This window comes from Apteryx mantelli, chromosome 1, assembly GCF_036417845.1.
Source record: "Apteryx mantelli isolate bAptMan1 chromosome 1, bAptMan1.hap1, whole genome shotgun sequence".
NCBI lineage: Eukaryota > Metazoa > Chordata > Aves > Apterygiformes > Apterygidae > Apteryx > Apteryx mantelli.
Genome location: NC_089978.1, coordinates 221,380,055 through 221,402,393, shown reverse-complemented (window position 1 = coordinate 221,402,393; position 22,339 = coordinate 221,380,055). Strand labels below are relative to the sequence as shown.

The 22,339-nt window shown below is 44.9% G+C and overlaps 1 protein-coding gene across 1 annotated transcript in view; it reads left to right on the top strand.

Moving 5' to 3' along the window:
* The window catches only part of AHCYL2 (adenosylhomocysteinase like 2), a 113,139-nt gene that overhangs the window by 52,744 nt on the left and 38,056 nt on the right, over window positions 1–22,339 (top strand). The window contains exon 2 of the mRNA XM_067317594.1: window positions 18,965–19,073. Within this exon, the coding sequence (XP_067173695.1) occupies window positions 18,965–19,073 (109 nt within the window). The remainder of the gene's footprint in view (window positions 1–18,964; window positions 19,074–22,339) is intronic.

The window sequence follows — 22,339 nt, the reverse complement described above, 5'->3', positions numbered from 1 at the left end:
TAAACAGGGGATTGTGTTACAGGTCATACAAGAAGTCGGTGGACCTGCAGATGAACACAAGCTCCGGTTCAGAACTTCAGCTGCAAAAATATTTCCATAAATGGATGGACTTTAAAGCAATTTCTAAAAGCCTACCATTTACAAAGTAATAGATCTAATGCCTTAGTAAAGCTGGAAATGTAAGAATATTGAAATATAAATATTCTTATAGTACGTGTAGACTCAGTTTACTTTTTCCAACGTCAGAGGCATGGGGGATTTGAAGTGGATGTCAGCGCTTTATTTGTTTAGCATCTCGCCTTCTCGGTGACACCGCTGCCTTCAGAAATGTTTAAATGGCTTTTCCGTCGGTGCCTCCTCATCAATCTTCTTTCTGCGCCTGTCTGATCCGCAGCAAACCGTTTGTCATCCGTGCGCCGCAATGAAACGTGCAGTAAAAGACAGCGCTGATATGAATGTCCTTTCATTTGACCACCGAAACTCCCAATTTGGAGCAATTTTAAAAATCCTTGGTGGTGGTGATTTGTGATGTTGGCGTTCCTGCATGCACAGAGCTCCGATAGAGAAACCAGCCGTTTCCCCCCCTTTTTAAGATGCATTTTAATACCCGGCAAGGAGCAGTTCTAAGTGCTTTAAAAAAAGAAAGCAGCACTACTAGTATCGTGTAGACACATTGGCTCCGTACACCTTCCAGTACAGGTTTGTCACCTGTTTGCTTATGGCTATGGACAACCACCACCAGCTTCGGTAGCTTCAGTTCCTTGGATTGCTACCAACGTAGGAACACACTGAAAGTTTTATCTTCTCTCAAGACTGCTGCTCGCCTGGGAAGTCTCATGTATGGCTTTTGTACCGCAATACTGGGAGTCTTCCAGTAGAAATATGACTAATATTTGCCTCTTTTCCCGTGAGAGAGCTGTCTGGGGCTTTCTGAAGCAATTTAAATTTTAAGCTTTTGGCCTGGCTGTTGGAGATGAGTAACTCCAAAGACGAGCTGCTTTCTTCTTTCCTCCCTCATCCTGCTGCCCCGATGGGGACCAGCACCTGCCCCCGGCAGCACGTTTGGCCTCTGCGGGCGCGAGGAACCGAGCTCGCGTTCCTCGGCGCGATGCTTTGAAGAGCTGTTTGCTGTTACCGGCTGGATTTCGGCGTGGCAAAGAGCGGAGTCAGGTACTGCCCGTTTCCCTGCAGCTGCGGCATTCAGCGGGTTACGGTCGTGGGCTGGCGTCTCACCCAGGTGGATCCGTGTTGCTCAGACACGCGGCCGCCTCGGTGAGAAACGTAAGTGCAGGCGGTTTCTGTGTCTGCAGGTGCTGAATCGCATTGGCTTTCTTTGAGCTTTGCTTTTCTTTTTAAAGAAGCCATTTAAAACCAGATGCCGTACCAGCTTAACCAACGGACCAGCCGTTCTTTCCAAGCGAGTTCAGACCGTCCTGATTCAAGTTCATACGACTGCTTTCTGGTAATTCGTAGTGGCAGAATCCTTTCTACATTCATAGAAACTTTCCAGCTATCGTGTCTTGAAGGCCTTATTCCTTGCTCTTCATTCAATTGAGAGGCCTCGGTGTGATCAAGTTCATAGAAATAGTTCAATATTTGTTGTTGCTTTGTAGGTGTCAGATTTTATTCTTTTCTTGGACCTGAGGTTTACTTGGCAAGAGATCTGAGATCTTATTAGAGGCTGAAAATGTTGAAATTCTGGAGCGCTTAGGTATTCCGATAAAGCAACCTGAGGCCAACACGGGCAAGTGTGCATTAAGACGTCGCTCTCCTTGAGGATCTTACCAGCTTACACCATTCGGATATTGTATCGTTCAGGGCCTTGGCTTCTTGCCCTCAGGAGAACAGAGAGAGGCATTTCAGACGGTGCCCAAGGGATGGGTTCTTGTCTCTGTCTGTTCAGGCAGCTTATCTTTTCCTTGTGGTGCAAGAGAGATGGTATTTTGGAATTATTTATAGCAGGGGTGATGCTGCGTATCAAGAATGGCAGGAATTTATATGTACTGCCTTGCTTTTCTATTCTGTATCCATAGTCTGCTTGAACTGGTTCATGGTTTTGACTGTGGATGTCTTCGTGTCCCTGGAGTATTTGAAGCCTCATGGGAAAATCAAATTTCAGATTTTCAGAAATTCAAATTTCTCTGATGAAGCAGGCTCGGTGAACAGTTTGACTAAGCAACAGAGCCATATGCAAGCGTTATTGGCTGTGTTTCTGAATATTCCTCCTCTTATTTAAAAAGAAATAGAAAAAAGGAGAGCAGAAAATAATTTGCCATTTGTTACTTAGTACCAGGGCCTCGAACATGCTGATCTAGCGTCTAGCGCTGAGCAGTTGATGGTCTCCCAGTTCTGGAGTGCTTTGCTTAAGAGGAAAGATGGTTTCAGATGCATCGCCCTGGTCTGCAGAGTCCTGACGTTACTCGCTTTCTCCCCAGATTGGCCTCGCACTCCTGCCTGAACTGCAAAACCAAGGCGCTACAGTTTAACGGAGCTGCAGAGATTGAGAGTTGCTCTTAGACCTAAATATTCATGCATTTATATCTATATCATTGCAACTAAAGTGTTACCCAGGGCGTCGTGCGTGCCGGTGAAGGTGATCCTGGCCTGAAAGCAGCAGCCAGCAGTTTCTGCAAGCGGTTTGTAACTAAGGAAAGTAAGTTGATGGTTCAGATATAAATAGATCATAAAGACGCAAAACTTGGGCTGCCTGGAAGGCTGAGGGTGAAATGCAGCTGACAGAACGGAATAAGTTAGTGAGAAAATGAGCCTTGGAGTCCCAGCGAGCAGTCGTAAAAGCTCAGCAGGGTGAGGAGCTGACACGAGCAGATTTTATAGGTGTCACAGAAAAGCCTGAAAAACCTTCCAAATCTACTTTTTTTTTTCTTTGCTTTTTTTTTCTTTTTTCTTCTTCCTCCCCTTGTCTATGTGTTTTGGAAACATCACATCTACCAGAAAAACAAGGGAGCACAGCGGTATGGTGGTGCAGTCTCGCAGTGCTGGTCTAAGCTGCCCATATCACGCTGGTTGTTCCCATGCTCCCTCTTCCATGTCCTGTACGGTTGCCTGCAGGGCCACGCAGCGACCTGCTCCGAGTCAAAAATAACAAGTATCTTTCTATCTTTTGTCGTTGTTGTTGTTGTTTTAAGCTGGAGTGATTCCCTGGTTCACTGCACGGCTCCACCGTGCGCCCACCCAACCGAAAAGGACTCCTGAAAAATGTTCAAGAAAGCACTGCCCGAGCCTTTGAAATGCTTGGTGCCTCTCCGCTGCAAAAAGCTTGCTCCGTGGTCTGAACCGCCTGTGCCATGCTCACATCCGCGGTGAACTGATATTATGTAAAACTGAAAACTTCTGCAAGAATTACGCAGCTCCTGTAAAGACCCTGCTTTTATTCTGGTGTTGACTTGGTTGCAGAAAGCCTTAAAACGGGAGAAATTATAACTTGCTTGCCCCTTAGGAAAAATGTCTCTTCCAAAGACGGGAATGGAGACCGGAGGCCGCACAACACCGGCTCTGCTGGGCTCTCGCGGTGGTCTGTGTTACGCCACGACAGGGGAGAAGGGGCAAAACCGTGATTTGAAAAAATGACAAAAAAAAAAAAAAAAGAGTAGTGGGACTTAGTCCATTTAATAGCAAATACTTTGGCAGCTGGAGAGGAAAGGGCGCGTGCCCTGATGAGCTGTGCCGAAAGCTCTTCATCAGGGATGTGCCGGCTTGCGCTAATGTCAGCTCAGGGACCCGGGACGCGGCGTGGGGACTTGCTCTTATCTCACCTTTTACACTGGCAAGAGATTAATAGCCGTTGCCTGTCTCCGTTAATTTTCTGAGCAGCGCTGATGGCACCGGCGTGTTGGAAGAAGCTTCTATCACGCCTGCACGTAAAGCTGCGCAGTCCCGAAAATCACTCAGTTTTCTGTCGTTTTTCTACGCAGGTCACGGGAGAGGCCTAAACTCGGCGCTGTCTTTGCGGGCTCTCGCTCCCCCTCGTGTCTGCGGAGAGCTTTTGCAGCCTGTCGCCTTGCATTCAGCTGCCTTTACCTTTCTGTTTTAGCAGTCGAGTATTACGCTTCGGAGGGCTGGCTCGTTTTCGTGCTTCTGCTGCAGCAGCTCTGAATCGGTCATTAACTTCTACCCAGCTTTTCGGTGGAGGGGTCAGTCTGGCAAGCTAAGTATTTCCATGCTGTCCAGTGATAATTGCTAATTTTCATTCCCCAGTCAGGGCTTTGTTCACCTATTTCGGTGATTAGCTTTTAGTTACCAAAAGCCTTATATTTGTCGAGATTGGAACCAGTTCTCTTCTCTGCTCTGAAACATACTGCGACACGAAATGTGTCCTTGGTTCATTGGGCCCAAAGAGCATTTCATCCCTATGCTGAAGTGGGTTTTGTAAAGCCTTCTCTCTTCTTATTAGCACTTTTCCTGGAGCTGACTACGTACCTAGCATGGTTCAGCAGCTTTCTGGTTATCTCAGCGGTGTGACCGAATAGACCATGGGACACCGAAGGCCACCAGAAGGCCCCATGCAACGGTAAAACTTGCATCTTTCTATAACAAACATTGGAGTCATGGGTGTTAGAAACCACCGTCCACAGGGTGGCAACAGGCAAACTTTCTTTTAGAGTGTTTCCACCATGTCCTCCTTGTCTTTCACTCCAAGGGATCATCTCTTTGGGGAAGAGGAATGTACAAGTTTTGTATTCGTTACGGGCTTAGTGCCCTAAATGGTTACAGCTCTCTCGTTAAAGTCACCTGGCGTTTTGCCATGGGATTCCCTGCTGCTGCACCCCTTCTGAAGCACCCCTGCTTCATCGTGGTACCTGGGGGCTGCGTCATTTATTTTTAAGCTTTTGTTTTGCAGTGAAAACTGGAATAAAGCTTCTTTTCACCTAAAACTTAAGAAGAACTGAAATAGTCGTAGGCCGGAATACCTTAGTTGCTTTTTGTATCTTCGTTGTGCTAAAGGAAGGTTGCAAGGCCCTAGCAGAAGGAGAAACGGCAAGAACGGAGCATTTCTTCTTTGCAGACAAATGTACTGTTGAGGTTCCTGTTAACAGATATTTGTCCAAAACTTGGAAGTTTTAACTCTTCATGAATTTTCAGTGAAAAAATGCCACCTCTGTGTGTTTGATGTATCTTAGGCTTTTGTTAGTAAGCAGCGTTATATAAAACTTGCGTGCAGGAATTGCCGGTGTATGTAATCGGCTCTCAAGCGACTCCTAAATATTAACTCCCTTGAAAATTCCTGGAGCAGCCAGTGTTTTTCCTCTATTTAAGTCTTTTGAAAGCTGAAGGGTAAGTTTGAGAAGTGACCTGGGATGGTGACGTGGTTTGCGGCATTAGAAAGTCAATGGATTCCTGTGCTTATGCTGAAGGTGTCGGTAAATAGTAGCACTGAGCTTCTACAGCATCTGAGCACCCGGAGGGCACAAATCCTTTATGGTTCTTATATTAGCTTGGAAAACCATGACTCAGAGAAGGCTAAACTACTTGTCCCTGGGGTCCACAGCAGGTAGAATATATTTATTTTTGCAGCCTGCTGTGCTGGTACGCTGGTTTTTGGCAAGTCTGTTTTTTGGGTTGCCTGTCCTTTTTAAGCAAAATTCTGGATTTTATGTAGAGTTCTGACTTTCAAATTAGCAAAACTCCCTGCGTTTAACAGGCTTCAGAACCTAAGCTGGCTCACCTATGACACCAGCAGTATGTGAGATGGTTTTGAGGTCAATTCTTCAGCGATATGAAAACACCACCAAAAAAAAGAAAAGAAAAGAAAAACACAAACTTTTTCCAGTTTCTGTAAATTGAATCAGGTGATGATGCGGTCGAAATGTATCTGCTCGACTTCAGTCGTGCTTGGTTGCGCAGGTATTGACTCTGCTCTTAGGTGTCTTTGGTCAGAAGACTTGTGTCACCCCGCTTGGACTTCTTCTCACCCTTAGCTGCGTGCGACCCTTTGCTAGCCAGAACCAGCAAAATGCAAAATGTCTAGCACTTAAAATAGTTCGTTTTATCAGAGAACAGCGCACGAAAGGAAACCTGCGGAGCTCTGCTGTCCCTTTAGCGCAGACCAAGGGGAGGCCCGGAGTGACGCTGTAGAAGATGGTGGTTTCGGCAGCCCGGTCCCTTAGCAGGCTGCCAGAGTGGGCAGAAGAGGAGCTCACGAGCAGCCTTCCTCCGAGGGAGAGAGTTAGCGAAGGGAGGTTTCTGCAAAACATTGCACCAAATAAAAAGCTTTGCTTAATGACGTGTGTTTATAAAGCATGTTTGTACTGGAGCACAGGTAGCATGTTTCAGTAGGACAAAGAAACGCTTGTGCAAATAGTTTTCTGAGGAACAGCCAGTTGGTTCCTGGCAGAGGAGGGTAATTTCCATCGTGGTCCCAGCTGGCTCCACCAAGCCACGGTGCCGATGCGACCTCAGCTTTGGCCCCATTTGCTTCATTAGTGGAAATGTGCTGTTAAAATACCAAAATGGGTTCAGGCAAAATGGGGCAAAATGGGCTCCTTAGTTTCCGATTGCAGAGCCCTTCACTGCATTGAGCGACCCCGAAAGGTTGCCGTTTAATTAGAAACGCCGGCTCGGGTCTTCAGCGGCGCGAGGCAGCGACACCGTCGTTATGTCCACGGACGGGCACGGGTTGCTTCGCTGCTGCTCCTTCCTGAGACTGGGCTCAACACAATCATTTGAAAACGCTCATCTGCTTCCAAACGTCCCCATGGGATCATGCGGTTCAGTGGTGACCGTGTTCATTTTAAAGCTGAAAGCATCCTTGCAGCACTGGAGCGGTCCATCCACTATTTTGTTCAGAGGTTGCACCAACTTTTAACGGTGCCAGCCGTGCTGTTTCGTCAAGGAGACACCTAGCCCTAAAAATAGCTGTGCCTCCTTGACCTTGCTTCGTGCGGGTTTGCTTATTGATCATGGTATCAGCATTTCGGTGACGCAGGCGGGCTCCCGAGAGATGTCTCCCGTGCGCGGCAGTGAGGCGGCCAAGCATGCGCTCTGCTCCGAGCCCAAGCTAAAGGTCGTGCAGAGCCTGGTTCACCCTGAAAGGCCAGTGGAAAAAAGTGATCCAGAGCGGAGGAAGTCATCCAGCGCAGGATTTTTGACGGAGATGAGGAACTAAGTGAACTTCTGGAGGCGGCTGTCTGGTCCGGACGCTTGACTCATGAGGCTGATGTGAAGGACGCTGCTGGAGGACGCCTCGGTGCCGCATGCGCCGATGAATCCTATCTGAGTTGGGCTCGGCCACCGTTGAGCCCTTTGCGTGTTCGAGCAGCCGTCCCTTTGCTTGGAAACTTTCAGCTATGGAGAACTGGGATGGCAGCGCCAGCGCCTCTGCTTTCCACGTGCCAGAATGGATGGTGAGTTCTTTAGCTCATTACTTTAATTACCGCACAGCCGACTGATTGCTACCTCGTTTCTTAAGGGCGCAGCTCATTCTCAGGAGGCGTTAGGCCAAGCTCCGTTCTTGCTCTGCTTTGGTGTGTGATGACATTTAGCCAGGATGAGAATCGTTAAAGCCAGAGGCTGACGAGCCCCGTTAGACCATCTCTGCCAGGGCAGGGTTATTCTTCAGCACGAGCTGCCTTGTAAATGCTCCAGCGGCACAGGAAAGAGTCCCCGGTGCGGTGCCCTGTCTTGCAGATACATTACATTAAGAGCTAATTCTTGTAGCAATTTGGGACCAGTGGGAAGGAGGAGCGGGAGAAATTTTGCATCGTGTTCAGAAGACGGTTTCATCAGCTGCAAGATCAGCGTAGCAAGACTATCTTGACTACTTGATTTTTCTTTTTATCAAATAGGATTCATTTTTTACCAAATAGGATTTTGTTGTTGAAATTGCATCTCTATTGCTTACTGCAGTCCTCAGGGCAGCGTGCACCACTCAGCTTCATGTTGATAGTTAAAAAGGTTGGAATGGAGACTGGCAGATATCAGAATAAACTCTTCTCAGCTTTGCTTCTCTGATGGAAAGAATTCCCAAAGTAGTTGAAAATATAACAACTTTGTTCCGGAAAGTAGGCAGCACTTGGAAGACAAGTGATCACGTAGCTGGAGGTCAGCTTCATGTGTCCTCTAAGGGCCTGTGCAATGTATTTTGGTTCAAAAACGTTCATGATACTTCAGAAGCACTGAAATTCCCTGTCAATATCTGTTGTATCTTCCTTCCTAGGTTTCTGCTCATATTTTTCTATTTCTATTTTTATATATATTTCTATATATTTCACATATTCATATATATTTCATATATTCTAATATGGTTCATATATTTCTACTTCTATTTTTAAAGTCATGGCTCTTGGTAGTTCTTCTAAAAATATTTTAGATCACTATAATTAAAAAGTTTGGATTCTCATATATACACATGTAAAGATATTCTCACTTTGCTGTTTATCTGTGTATACAGTGTGTGCATGCTGATTTGATCTGAACTTCATTATTCCCCTTAGTATCCTACAGTATGTACCTCTAGCATAGGTTTCTTAAACTTTATGGATTTTTGCCCACTCCTTTTGCAAAATTACACTTTATCATCTGGCTTCTCACATCACATATTAGATTTTTATAGAATTGAATTCTTTCATTCTTCAATCCAAACTATCTCATATTTATATCAGCAAAAAGGAAATTAATTTTTGCATTTAAAGGTTAGTAGCGGTAAAATGTTGCATGATCTACAACTTTATTGTTTCAAATGTGGGTGTTTTGTGCTTCGAAACAGCTTGTAAAGTATGGAGTCCCATTTAAAAGCAAGCAAAAAGCCTCCGTAATTTCCTCCTTTATAATTCATGAGTATTTATGAGGTTGAATCCGATGCCCCTGGGATCAGGGCTGTGTGACAGAAACTTCGTTCAAATGCAACGTTTTTTTATACGGCTCTAGCAGTTTCTTTTTGCAGTGTGGACCTATGTTTTTTAAGATGGTTTAAAGCCGCTCTGGTATCCGACTGCATCTGCGAAGGGCTTATAGTTATGTCCTCCAGCAAGGTTTTTAATCAGTATTTTGACTCAACTAATTTGCATTTTATGTGGTTTCTTGGGCCAGCGTGGAAGTGAACAACCACATTTTAAGTAATGATTAGCCGAGGCTGTAAAATGCTCATCTTCTTTAAGGTATTTATTTTAAGCAGTCTTTTATACTCGTGTTTTAATATTCACAGACTTTGAGAAGATTTAAGAAGTGTTCCGACCAAGATCCTACATATACTACAACACCAGTTTTATTACTTACAGAATAATAATATTAACAATTTCTTAACTGAATAATAATCCCTTCTGCCTTGCTTATCACAAGTACAAGCGTTGTGTAAAGGTTAAAATGCAAGTTCTCCCGTAGTCTGTGAATTTACGGCTGGGAGGGGATTTGCAGCACAGCCTCCTGGTACGATCTGGGTTTGCAGGGCTGCATCCGAACTGTTCCTGGGCTGCGATGGAGAACTGGAATTTTACAGGCCTGAGGAACGATGCAAGGCAAAGTCATTTAATCTGCTGAGAACCAAATTGGAGGTCATAGTATTTCCCTAATTGGGTAGAAAATCCAGTGTCAGCTTCTCATATATAGTCTATAACTTGGATTTAACGTTGGCATTGAGCAAATATTTATTCGCTCTGGTCAGGGGAGCCCATAAGAAACTTCATTTATGTGCAGTTGTAGCACATGTATTTCTCATCCCAAAATAGATGGGAAGAAAATAATGAGATCCTGAATTTTTGAATCTGGACCTTTTAAAATTCTGCAACCAGTGAATGCGTGAAGCAGAAATGCTGCTTTGACTCTGCTAAGTGTCGTCTTTGTGAAGGTTTCGGTAATTTCGTGTTGTGTAATTGAGTGATAGTTTAGATAATCTCTAATTACATAATCTCTAATAATCTTTAGATAATTGGTAGGATAGTCTTTCCCTATAATGGTAAGCAATTTTGGGGGGGAAAGCTTGTTCTTCTAGATTGTGTAGTAGCAAAACTGTCAAACTACTATCCAGAAATGCTTTTTAGAAAGCGTATGAAGGGGGCTGTCAGATTGATATAAAAGAAAATAAAATGCTTTTATGAATAATCTGATCTAAACGGAAGCTGCTGCCGAAGGGGAAAGTCATTTCCCACCCGCACCCTCCCAGCCGAAGCAGAAGGATTTCTTCGGAGGGGCTTCCCTGAGCCGGCGCGCCGGTGACGGTGGGACACGGGACCCCGGGTTTCCGTCAGATACGGGTCTCTGTAACGGCCCTCTAAGGTCCCGCGTGAGCTGAGGGCAGTGGGAAACACACTGACCGGTGGAGATAACGTACTCATTCCTTGTGGTGACTCAGTAGGTGTTTTCCATCCCTGACTTCTGTGATCCTACAGTTTTATTTTTCTTCTGACTGTTAAACACAAATTGCCCTTTTGTTGCCTAAGCAACTCGAAACAAAATGGAAATAACTTCTCCTCTTTTGCCGGCGTTGTCATGGGGCTGCTATGAACAACAGACCCAGGGATGACGACGGGATCCGTTTTACGGCTGGGGGTGAGGGGGGAAGTTTCTCCGTTCCTTTTCCTTTGGCGTTGTCCACCCAGGTCCCCCTGGTTTAGGGGTTTGTTCTTTTCCTTGTTTTGAAAGCCTCCTTCCTATTCCCTCCAGTTACCCTCCAGGGATGGCTGTGCTCGTGTCGATCGTGCGTCGGATGTAAATGCTGCCGTTTGCTATCCCGGAAGCGTAAATAAGTACTAAGGTGTCGGAAGAGCTTGGTTTTACCTACAGAACCTCTTCCACCTGCAGCTTGGTTGATGTTGGCCCAGGGGGATTTTTTTTAACAAAGTAGCCTAGCAGTGGGTGTCGTGGGGGGGAGGTTTTTTTAGGTCTGGATGAGTGACGTATTCCCAAACTATCTGAACGTGGATGCTTGGTCCCGTTGAGCCATGAGGGTGGGAGGAATGGCTGATAGAAATGGACCGCGATTCTGTCCTCACTAGCAATCATCTCAGAGGTCTGAGGACTGAAATCATCTCAATCCTAGTAAAATACAGTAAATTGTTCGGCCACGGTCTGGTATTTTCACTGTGAGTTAGAAATACGCTGGGCTGGGAGTTTGCAAAGCATGGGATAACCGTCTGGTGGTGCGTGGTCTTCAAGAATCAGGCAGGTCACTTGGATTTCTCATGCATTTGGACGCTGCTTTGGCCCAGGTGGTTAACTGCTCACTCCTAGACAGCAGAGGGTCTCGCTATCTGTCATCTTGGAGGTGAAAACAGCCTTAGCCTGGCAATTCTCAAACCGTTTTAGAAAGAAGACCCCAAAGGGTTAAAATGTATGCGGTAAGCCTGGAGTTAGACTCCATGTGACCTTTTGGCTGTAGAGCTGGAATCTTAAACACTTGGAGCTTTAGTTAAAGTTTTGGCTCAGCGAGCAGTGTTGTCAGGATTACATATTAATTTAGGGCATGTGAAACTATGGAATAAGTGGTTTTGGACAATCCCTTTCTTGCAATGATATGATCTAGAAATCTGAGCGTCGTTAAGGAGGTGGATTAAGAAGAGAACAGAAGCTACCTGAAACACTAAAGCTGAAGGTTACAGATCATTTCAAGCAAGGAGGGAGGAACGTCATGGTGAAGGAGAAAACAAAACTGATATTGCAGAAAGGGAGTACTTCCCTTTTCGGATGCATTTCAGATGCTCACACCTGATGTTTACATACCCATCTCCAGTTTCATGGTGGAAAGTGGAACAGGAGACGGAGTATCTGGCCTGGCCAGTTGAGTACTGCGTGCCGCGCTGTTGTAGTAAAGCAGCTTTTCCGTCCCGAACAGCAGTGAGACACCAGGAGGAGGTTCCAGAGTCTGGTCTCCAGCCCGGGTCTGGGAGCTGCAAGCCCTGGGCTCAGGCTGCCCTGCCGCGAGCTCGGGCAAATGGCTCTTTTGTATCTCCATTTCATACCTGCAGGCAGGAGCAAGGCTTTTCTCGAGGGTATCAAAAGCTGTGACTACGGGTGAAATGTTTTTCTTCTGAGGCAGAATTGCTAGGAAGGGTCACGTAGCATCCGCATGGTCGTGTCCGTCACATCCGTTCTGATTTAAGCTGCGCAATTATTTCCGTTGTAATCTTTTTCATTTGTAGACAAGTGAGTAAAACTCATCAGTCGGATGAGAAATTTTTCCGTCAAAAAGAGACTTTCTAGCTGCTTTGTCACAGGAATAACCAAATAGCGGCCGGTCGCAAGGCTCACAAACTTGACGTGTTGTTTTATGTGCGTGTAGATGTGTTTTAATTAGGTGCATAACTGGCTCTGTCGTTCACAGGTTTGCTGCAGGTGGAATTGTAAGCTGTTAGCAAAGCCGTACTAGGTGCCAGCGTCACAGAATTGGTAGCCCCTGTTGCTTTTTCCCGCTGTTCCTTCAAAAAAAGGAAATCCACAATTTAAGAAGCTAACATTACAAAAACGCGGTGTCCACAGAGTTTACAAATTCAGAGACTTTACAAAGGTAATTCCTCTTGCAGTGTAAACCCTGTAGATTGCGCAAACCATTAAGTTTTCATTTAACAAATTTAAAAAGCATAGGAAATGTTACAAGCCCCCAACATGGCTAAATTAGCGTGGAGAGCACGCCATATGGCTGAATTAGCACAGAGTTGCAGTAAGATTGTCCTTCAGCCTTGTTTAAAAGGTAGTTTTTAATTATGCATAGCTCATTAAATTGTAGTGACAACTTGGATTTTACTAGGACTGAACATAGTTCTCCCTGGTTTTATTTCAAGATTGAGCCAGATTTCAACTCACAGAAGGTCCTTGAGTCGTGGACTGCATCACTGGAGGGGCAGGAAAGAACTTCATGTTTAGTATATTTATGTAGGCTTTTAATTTTAATGTCTTAGACTTGATCTTCACCACAAAAAAGGCTTCATTTTTCCATGGAGAGCCATTTGAATTAGCTATCTCGGCATGAGATCCTAGTGGAAAAAGTAGCTTCTGCCTTGGTGGTGCTAGTTAAGGTTAGCTTCCTCCTCCCTTTTCAGGCCTTTCTTAACTAGTTCACACTGAGATAGAGTAGCATCTGTTAGGATTTTGCATGAAGACAGTTGTTGATAAAATTCAAAAATAAAAACTTACTTCGAAAACACAGCTTTGACTTTAGTCTTATTTGATGCAGATGGTGTTAATCCCAATCTCAAATGTCCTGACATATTTCCAGATTGAGGAATGACTTTGCCCTTGTGCGTTTTTAAGCCACCGTTCCTTTCTGTCGTCCTGCGCGGTTGGGTGGCACTGCTGCGTGTTGACAGCAGGCGCGTTGCCCCGCAGAGCTACCCGCAGCAAGCAGAGCAGCTGTACCTCATTTGTGAAGGAGGCATCTCTAGGGCTTAATGCAGAAGATAGATAGAGTTGGGGAGGTTTGCATGCTGTTTCCAGTTATTCTGCAGATTCCTTAAAGCAGGAAATTCTGGTTTTCCCCTTCTCAAAGCAGGTATACGCTTTCATATTTCCCAGGATTTCTTAGTCTTAAAAGTTTACTGCTCTTAGATTCCTTGAAATATAAAATTCCATTATGGCCCATGCTGGTCTGCAGAAACACTCCGCATGGGCACTCACCAGCAATGTTTTCCTGGAAGCATTTTCCCTATCATGCTATACTATCCATGGGATAACATCAGCAGCTATCGAAGAGCAATATAATATCAAATCACTGATAAATTATTCCCAAAGCATGTATCTGTACTCGTACGTGGGGAAGAGCTGTTTGCCTGTTTAGTTAGAACTGGACTTGAGGTAAGTTGGCCGTGGACTGTAGCTTCACAACACCTTCTTTTTTGGGAGTAAATGTGGAAGTTCTGTATAGAAATTGTCTTGGGTACATGGTCAGGGACAAAACAAGCATCTCGTCCGACCTCTCCGTGGGACTGTCCTTTGCCCTCTCCCCGCGCTGGTGGGTACCTGTACCAGGAGAAGAGGCACAGTCTGACTCACGGGCAGCTAGGTGGGAGTTAGTGATTTGGGGGAGGACCGAGCACTGTTGAGAAGGCTTGGCTTGACCCTTCCAAGGACGGAGGGCTCTGTGCTTGCTGCCGTGGGGGAGGAAGGGATGCTGGCATAATTAAAAAACACTTTGCCATCGAACAAATGCCTTCATTGTTTCAGTTGCTCATTAGTTAATTTTGTTCTAATGAGGCTCTGTTAAGGTAATCATCTGACATTGGGGAGAAAGAAGGTGGGGGGAGAACCCAAGGTAAAAAGAACCTAATTAGCAAGTTAATTATAGCAAGCAAGGAAATGTTCTGGTTATATAAATAAGCTATTGTTATGCACACACAAGCCAGGCCATGTTAACAACTGCTGCTAACTGCTCAGAGGTCAGGCAAACACTGTAATTCAGCCTAAACCAGAACCGGGGCTTGTTTCGCGGGACGCGGGGAGGAATGCCTCATTACGTCTTGGGGTTCTTTGCTGCCAAAAAGGGCCCTTCAGAGGGAGCCTGCAAATCCGGGCAAGCGTAGCCTTCCCCTTACCTTCCTCCTTCCTCCCGCCCTCTCCCTCCACCCGAGAGCTGAAACCAGAGCAGACAGGATCACCGGTGCTGGGAGGTATAAAGGAATGGCCAGCCGCTAGCCCGGACTGGAAGAGTTGCGGAAGGGCCCTAGGTAAGACCATCATGCCGAACAAGAAGAAGTACAATGTGAATGGAGATTCAGGGATTAAAGCCCAGGTGAGGGCAGCATTTAGGTACTGTACTCTTGTCTTTCTACTAAAAAGTCCATTTGTTTTTCTCTCTATACCCCTGCTTTTTTTCCTTCCCTTCCTTGCTCTTCCCCAAAATCACTTACTTATGGGATTGACTCAGCCCCTTCACCAGTTAGGTAGAAACACGATCTCCAGAGAACTTTTCTTCATTTTCTGCCAGGAGGTTTGAGACGGTGAAGTGTTGAGCCAAACGTGTTGTTCTAGGGTTGTTCTTCAGACCACCTGGAGCAACATGCAGGAGTAAATAGATTTCTGAGCAGGGAGGCTGCCTGTGATTAATCTGTATATTAAAACCTTGGACGGCAAGACTTGCTCTTTTGCTCTGTAGAGCGGCATAGAGCTGACCTTCATGGTGGAAATCCTAGGCAGCTTCCTCAGGTAGAAGTGTAGCTTATCTCATTTAAAATGTAGTGAGCATGCACATGCATTTAGAAGTCATTAACCCTTGTAGCTCTGGAAGTTAGGTTTGAATTGTTTTTCCTGCTGGAGGTACATGGTTGTTAGAAGCAGCAGCATACATATAATTACAGAGCAGGTTGGCCTCCTAAATCCAAGTATTTGTAGTTTTCAAAGGCTTCACCATCTGTCATTTGAGCATTAACTCATGCAAAGTTGGCTGTTAGGTTAGAGAGGTTTCTGTTTGAGTTGAACAAGTTCCACCAGTAATCAAATAACTTTTCTTGTGCTGGGCTTGAATACCAGGTCTATGATGCAGACAAGGTGTAGCGCGATCCCGGTGCAAGCGGCACACAATATATTGTGTGGTCGCTTTGCTGAATAGTGTGCCACGTAGTATAGTTTTAACTGAGACTTCTCCATGCTATTCTTCCAACTGGATTGAGCGTGTGTTGCTGAAATTTCAACTCTAAATTGAAGACCTGTTGTAGAAACTGTCTCGAAGGTATACCGCTGCCAGCACTACTATATGTACCTATGCACGCATGCATGCAATAGCACTGAAGGTGGATACAATAGTTGTCCCAAATAAGTCAAATTCCATCATTCGCTCTTGCCCACCCTTGTCTGTTATTCAATGGATAAAGTTAGAAGAAGATGGTGAAATGTTATGCTAGTTAAAAACATACCTGAGACTTGACCTGGAAGACACCTCTCCCCTGCGCACCGTGATGCTGCTGCTGTTCTGGGGACTGGGTGGCACTTGGTGGAAGTCAGAGCCTTGCTCAGCTGAACCCTGCTTGTGGCAGGACTTCATAAAGTCCAGTTTAGTTCTGCTTAATTTGGTCCATGGCTTATTGTGCTTTTCAGCATGTAGTTGTCTACCTGTCTTACATCTACCAGTACCTTGAGATATCTGAATGCAATTATAAATATCACTGTTCCTAAAAAAGTAGTTGCAATGAATATCCTTGAATAGATGATGTTGGAAAGAAAAATGTTAACAGAACTTCTTGCAGAACTCCTGAAGTCGATAATACAAATTATTCACCCTTATTAGACTTCCAGCATGTCTCACTTTGCCTAGAGCACCATATCTCTCAAATAAGCTGGTGCTTTGATGAAGCTGTTCAGCTGCTGAGGGATTTGTTTTCAAAGAAAAAAAAGTTCTTTCAGGCTAAGAAGTGGTGTTAGAAAAGAATATAAAACGTGGCTTGTACGTGCAAAGACCCTACCTCACGTGGATCGGAGGTGTTAATCTGGAACGCAACTCCTGATTGTAACGTCAGTTCGACATGCTTTTTGCCGCGTCCTTCCTGATCTGGCGTAATTCTGTTGTTGTTTACTTTAAGATTAGCAGAAGAAAGACCTGCGGGTGCTGCAGTACATGTTTTTGCAGGCCTTTTCCCTCCTCCCCACTAGCTTTGACTGTTTGTCCCAGGGCTAGGTCAAACTTGGAATTCGCAGAGGAATCTGAAATAGCCACCAGAGAGCTCCATCACCTTTTCCCTTTTTTCCGTCTTTTTCTAGCAGGGTCTGTGCCGTGGTGCCTGGTGCACTGCAAGTGCAAGTTCTCACCTGACCTTCTCTGTGTCCCCCGAGAGCTGAAGAGCCGCGCCGGTGTAGTCGTGATGGTGAAGCGTTTGCTTGCTAGCCCGAGAAGCAGGATTGGGTCTGTAACGTGGGCAGACCTTTCGCTGCAGCGTGCAGTGCCGCTGCCTAAACCTCGGGGCTCGAATTGGAGTTCCTAGGAAGGGATCCAGTTCTTTATGGCTAGATGACTTCTTTAAACAAAACTGACTTCTCAGAATACCCCACGGTTTTAGTTAATGCACTCAATTAATGGCTTTCAGTATTTTGAAGATGTAAATATTTAATCCCTTTGCACCAGACTGAGTCGGTTTATGCCCATAGCAAAGTCCAAGGAATTTTGCAAGTGGAAATTATATTTTCAATTTCACTGAGATTTAGCACAAATCATAAACATATTTGGAGCACTGGTGGTTAGCTTACAAGACGATAAGCACTGGGAGTTAAAAGACCTCCTAAAACTGTAGGCCTGTGTGCTGTGTAACCTCGGACGGGGCAAGTAGACTGAGCAGCTGTAGGATCTATTAGAGCGCGTGTAGTAACTCGTGGGTCCTTTGCAGTCACTGGCTTAAGGTTGTTACTGAAGTGGGTAGCAGAATGGGACAACTTGGAGCTTTTTCTTGAGCTGGGCTGATAGATCCACGTCAATGGGACATTAAAGGTCTGAGGACAAGGAATAGGCGGTGAAGTTTCTATTGTAAAATCCCTAGTAAACCTCTGACCCTATCTGGCAGTGATGTCTTCTGTTAGAGTGGTTGTTTGCTTTATGTGAAAACCTGGATTTAGGCAGTTTCTAGTAAGCAAATATTGGCTGTTTGGCCTTCTTGCTGATCTTTTCAACAGAGGGCAGGAGTAGAACAAGAGTTGGAGAGAGGGTCTGCTCTGCTAAGAGATGCTTCATCCAGGAAAGGCTTGAAGCACATGGGCAGGGACTGGCAGGGAACCTGTTCTATTAATACAAATGTTAAATGTCGTTTTACCCTGAAAAGTGTCTAGATAAAAATGACACCTCTTTGCTTGTCTCTTCTGTCCTCTGCATGCTTTGGAGTAGATCAACTTGGCTGACTTAAAATAGGTATTTATCTCTGCTAGCCTGGCAGCTAACGCAGCTGTAACACATGGCAGGGCTGAGTCTGTCCTTGCCCTGCACCGTGTCAGACCAGCTTGCCAGGTGGTACTCAGCGGCTTGCAAACCTACTGATGGTCTTGGGGGGCTTCACAGGTCTTACTAGGGAGGAGTCTGGCTGCATCTGTAAAATCCTAACGGGTTGGTGATGACTGAAATGGAAATGGGTTTGATTCTTCATCTCAGTTTGAGCAGTCTGGTATTTCTAATCCACTATCAATTTGTCGCAATGAGATGAGCACCATTAAAAACGTTAGCGGGTAAATGCAGAATCCCACAGAGCATTAATGTTGTATCCATTACTGTGCTATTACTGTGGGCATTGCTGGTAAATAATATTGTTAGTTCCTATTTCCTTCTCTCCGATTTGGATAATTACATTTTGCCAGGCTGGTGTCCCGCATCACTTCATTTACATGTCTTATCCTGTGGCTACTGCTTGTGTCTTTTCCTTGACCGTGGCGACCACAGTCCTGGGCCAACGTTTGAGACCATGAAAGAGAGTAGTTGCTATCTCTCTCTCTCTCGCTCCCTTGGCATGTTTCTCCAGGCAGCCATACTCCCGTCAGTTCCAGTGGCCCTAGATGACATGTCTAATCTTAAATGTTTCTGAATATAGAATGCAGCTGGAAGTGGCATTCATTACGCAAAGTGGGTTTTTTTTGCCTTTTGTGTTTTGTTCAGCAAAGAAAGGGCATCTCATACTAGTCATGACACTAAATACAGCAAGACAGATCACTCTCCTCATCAGTTCCACGGATTTCTGCAGGCCCTAATATCACTCTCTTGTGACTAATAACTTTTACTGGCATCATTTGGGAAAAATAAGTTTATGCGTAACGGGAACAGAAGCATTTCAAGCCTTCTAATTTGTATGCTTGTAGATGGCTACAAGAGGAGCTCCAGGGTATTTATAAACCTGTGTCGGGTGGCGGAGGGCCTGAAATTAAACTAAGCCAACTTAGGGTCCCCTCTCCCCACTTAAATAATAGACATTGCAATTCAGCCTGTAACTGAAATGATGTTACCGTCTGCTCAGACACAGACTTTGGGTTCTGAGAATTACTTTGGGTTCTTGGACTTAATCTTCTATGTCAGACTGTTGGGTTTTTTACATCTGATTTAATCAGAACTTTCTCTCAACAGATCCAGTTTGCTGACCAAAAGCAAGAATTTAACAAGCGCCCAACGAAGATTGGTCGCCGTTCACTTTCCCGTTCCATCTCGCAGTCATCAACAGATAGCTACAGCTCAGGTTTGTGTTATTGCCAACTGCATCCTATTACAGTATCTTTTCAAACTGCAAGATTTTTTGTCGTATGTTTCACTCACAGTAGCAGGTCAAGGATCTCCCCATTCTGCTTCATAGTCAATGGTGTTGGAGGGAAGGCATGGAAAGAGGGTTGTTGCTTTTTTCTCATCTTCATCTATAGTTGGATAGAAAATTAAAAGGATTTCTTAAGCAGGATCTAGTTTTAAGCCAAGGTTTAAGTTTCTCTGATATTCTTAAAATGTCTGAACTGTCATTATAAACCTCGTGTACAATTGCTGCTGGTCTTCCTCCTCTCTTTTGCTTTCTTTTCCTTCCAGGCTCAGCAAAACATTGTCTCAGTTGCATCCATGCTTGCATATCATCTTTCCTTTGCATTAGCTTACCTGTTTTTGACTAAATCAACATGGATTGCATTGTAGCTTCGCATTCACCTACTGCACATGAAATTATAGTCTCTGGAAGAGCAGTACATATAAAGGCAACACATATGTGTCTTCTGTGTTTTTCCTGAAACACAAAATACTACAATCTGCTGGTATGTGAAATGAAACTTCTAGTGAAAGTCAGACTTTGCTGCTCAGTCTTGCTACCTGTACTTACAGGAATTTCTGGAGAGAGAGACTGGGAGGTTTATTTATTGGGGTTTTTTTGTTTTGCTTTTAATTTCAGGGATCTTTTGAAGCTTTAAGTGTATTTATGAAGATTAGTTCTGGAGAAACTTGATTTCTCTGGACTAATATTTGGTGGTTGTGCAGCACTGTCCAGAGATCTTCAAGCTTTGTTCTCCCTTCAGCCAGTTCATTCCTTTAAGAACACGGCATGCTAAAGTTTTATCATGTTCCATGCAGGTGCTCAAGTTGTCCTTTGCTTCTTTGAGCATGTTTAAGTTTCAGTTTATACAACTGAAACTTGATTTGTGGAGCAGTCCATGAATATTTCTTAAAACCCAGTAAGACTTAGACTACCCTGAAAAACAGATTAATTTTGTTGAGTGTCCCATTCTTCAAACATTCAAGGTTTAAAGCTGATGCAAAAAAGGTTGCACAAAGGCCTGAAAACGAATCTCCAGATGGGAATTGGTATTTTTTCTCACAGGATGGAGTGCAGCTTCAAGAGAAGACTGCTAAAACTTGGCTTGGCTTTGAGAGTGAGTGAAGAAGGGCTACCTGCCACGGTGGCACCAAAGTGAAGCTGCCCTGCACCTTGTAAACAGTCTCTAGCACCAGTTTATTCAGCAAATAAGTCACTTGAGGCCGCAGCATGTTGAGAGAATTCAGTGTCATTACATTTTCCAGGTTTTAGGAGTGTCGCTGTTTCATTCTGTAAAACATGATGCCCTCCAGTGGCATCTTCAGCTAAACCTACTGTAACAGACAAGTAATACCAAGAAGAGCCAGGCTTTGGACCAGAGCAGTATCGTATCTCACCCCTCAGGGCTTCTAATGCTTGTCACTGAATATGTCACCAAATACTGTTACTGTTGTTTGAGAGCTTAAGTCAATTCAGGAGTTAGGTATGAAAATTGTGGGCTTTTCAGTGTTCTAACAGCTACTATTACAGAAGGAATTTGGATCCAGTTCCTAATCCCTCAAGGACACAGAATGCATCTGTTCCTCTCCTGGTCCCAAACCCTTAGCCATATCAAAGAAGATGCAGAAGAAATCTGTTTCCAGCACACATTGGAGAAGAATGAAGACTTCAGAAACTTGAAACTGTTGAGAGGAGATGTTATTCCACTTTTCCTCCAGACTATGAAGGCAAACAATCAGACCTTTCTGGTGAGATATATCAGAAGTCACACTGGGCATGCAGGCTGAGTAGTGGCCAAGGTGAGATGCAGTCCACCACGCCTACAGCTGTGGCTACCTCAGTGCACAGAGCAGCACAGCTTCAAGCATTAGGTGTTCTGGGGGAAGTGCAACCAACAAGCAGAAGTCTGGCTTTATGCTAGTGCCATGGAAAATAGTGAGAATTCACAGTGAGGCTCCGCACAATCCTTTACGAAGTGCTGCCCTTTAGTTTCTGGGCATGAGATTGATTGGATTTGCCGTATACTTGGTAGGCCTTGCAGCATATTTGAGGAAAAAGAGAGTCTGCATTTTTGTGTGGATGTCAGGTAGTTCAGAATGTCAGAAACCACAGGAGCTCTAGGGTACATCCTTCTCTGACCCTCTCAACTGGAATACCTTGTGTATGACAAGAAATAATTCTGATTTGGGGGGAGATGAAATGTGAACCACCGTGGATTTTTGATTGCAGAATTTGCTTCCCATGGACAGATGCCAGTATGCACAATGAAAGCAGACAGCTGAAAATCAAATCTGAAGGTAGTCTGCATACATCTGCCATTTGTGGATCATGCATTAGCACGTTTGAGGTGGGTTTTTTTGCCAGACTTCACCTGCAGCTTTCAACTGCATCTCTGATATTGAACGGAGCAGGGCAGGGCCTGAATGCTTGCACGGGGTTGTCCATACTTTTAAGCTGCTTGCATGACCCCAGCGTGCTTGGCCTGGGATAGCCAGCATTCTCCCAGGCAATGCCCAAATGTGGTTTAGGGTTAGCACGGGTGAGGGATCACTGGTTGTGGCCACCTTGTTATGGAGGAGAAAGAGTTCAGATGTCTGGATGTGAGCTGAATTGTGCTACATCAGCCAGCCTCAAGACCAGAGAATAGTCCCTGGCCTGTTATATTACTATATTACTCGTGTAGATATAGCTTACAACTACAGCTGAAGCTGATGCCCATTTGAAGTCTTATTAGGTCTTGGCTGCTGAAGATTTATAGAATGTCCCTATTTTTGTGGCCTTCCAATGATGGTAGTTGCCATAGCCTTTTGGGAACAAACAGGATAAAGCCTCTTGCGTGTGACACGTGGTTTCAGGAAAGCTTGAAGCAATTTATGAGCTACAGGTTATACAAGCAGTTGCTGAACCCTTTCTTATCATTTCTCCGAACTCAGCAGCAGGCACTGTCTAGAGAACATGTGCAGAGCACTGTGTAAGGACGCAATGAAGCATGAAGTTATCCTCTCTGCCAGCAAGCAAAAAGTTATGAACTGGATATCACCACTGAAGGGTGAACACATTCGTATTACAACATTCAGGAGCAACCTGACAGGTTTAAACAGAGACATTTTACTTAACTGTGTGTGGTCGCTGTAGGATGCCTCCACAGAAAGGGTATCTTACTCCTCGTAGACTGCTGTAAATAGACTTTGTGCACAGGAGGGCAACGCCAGATGCAC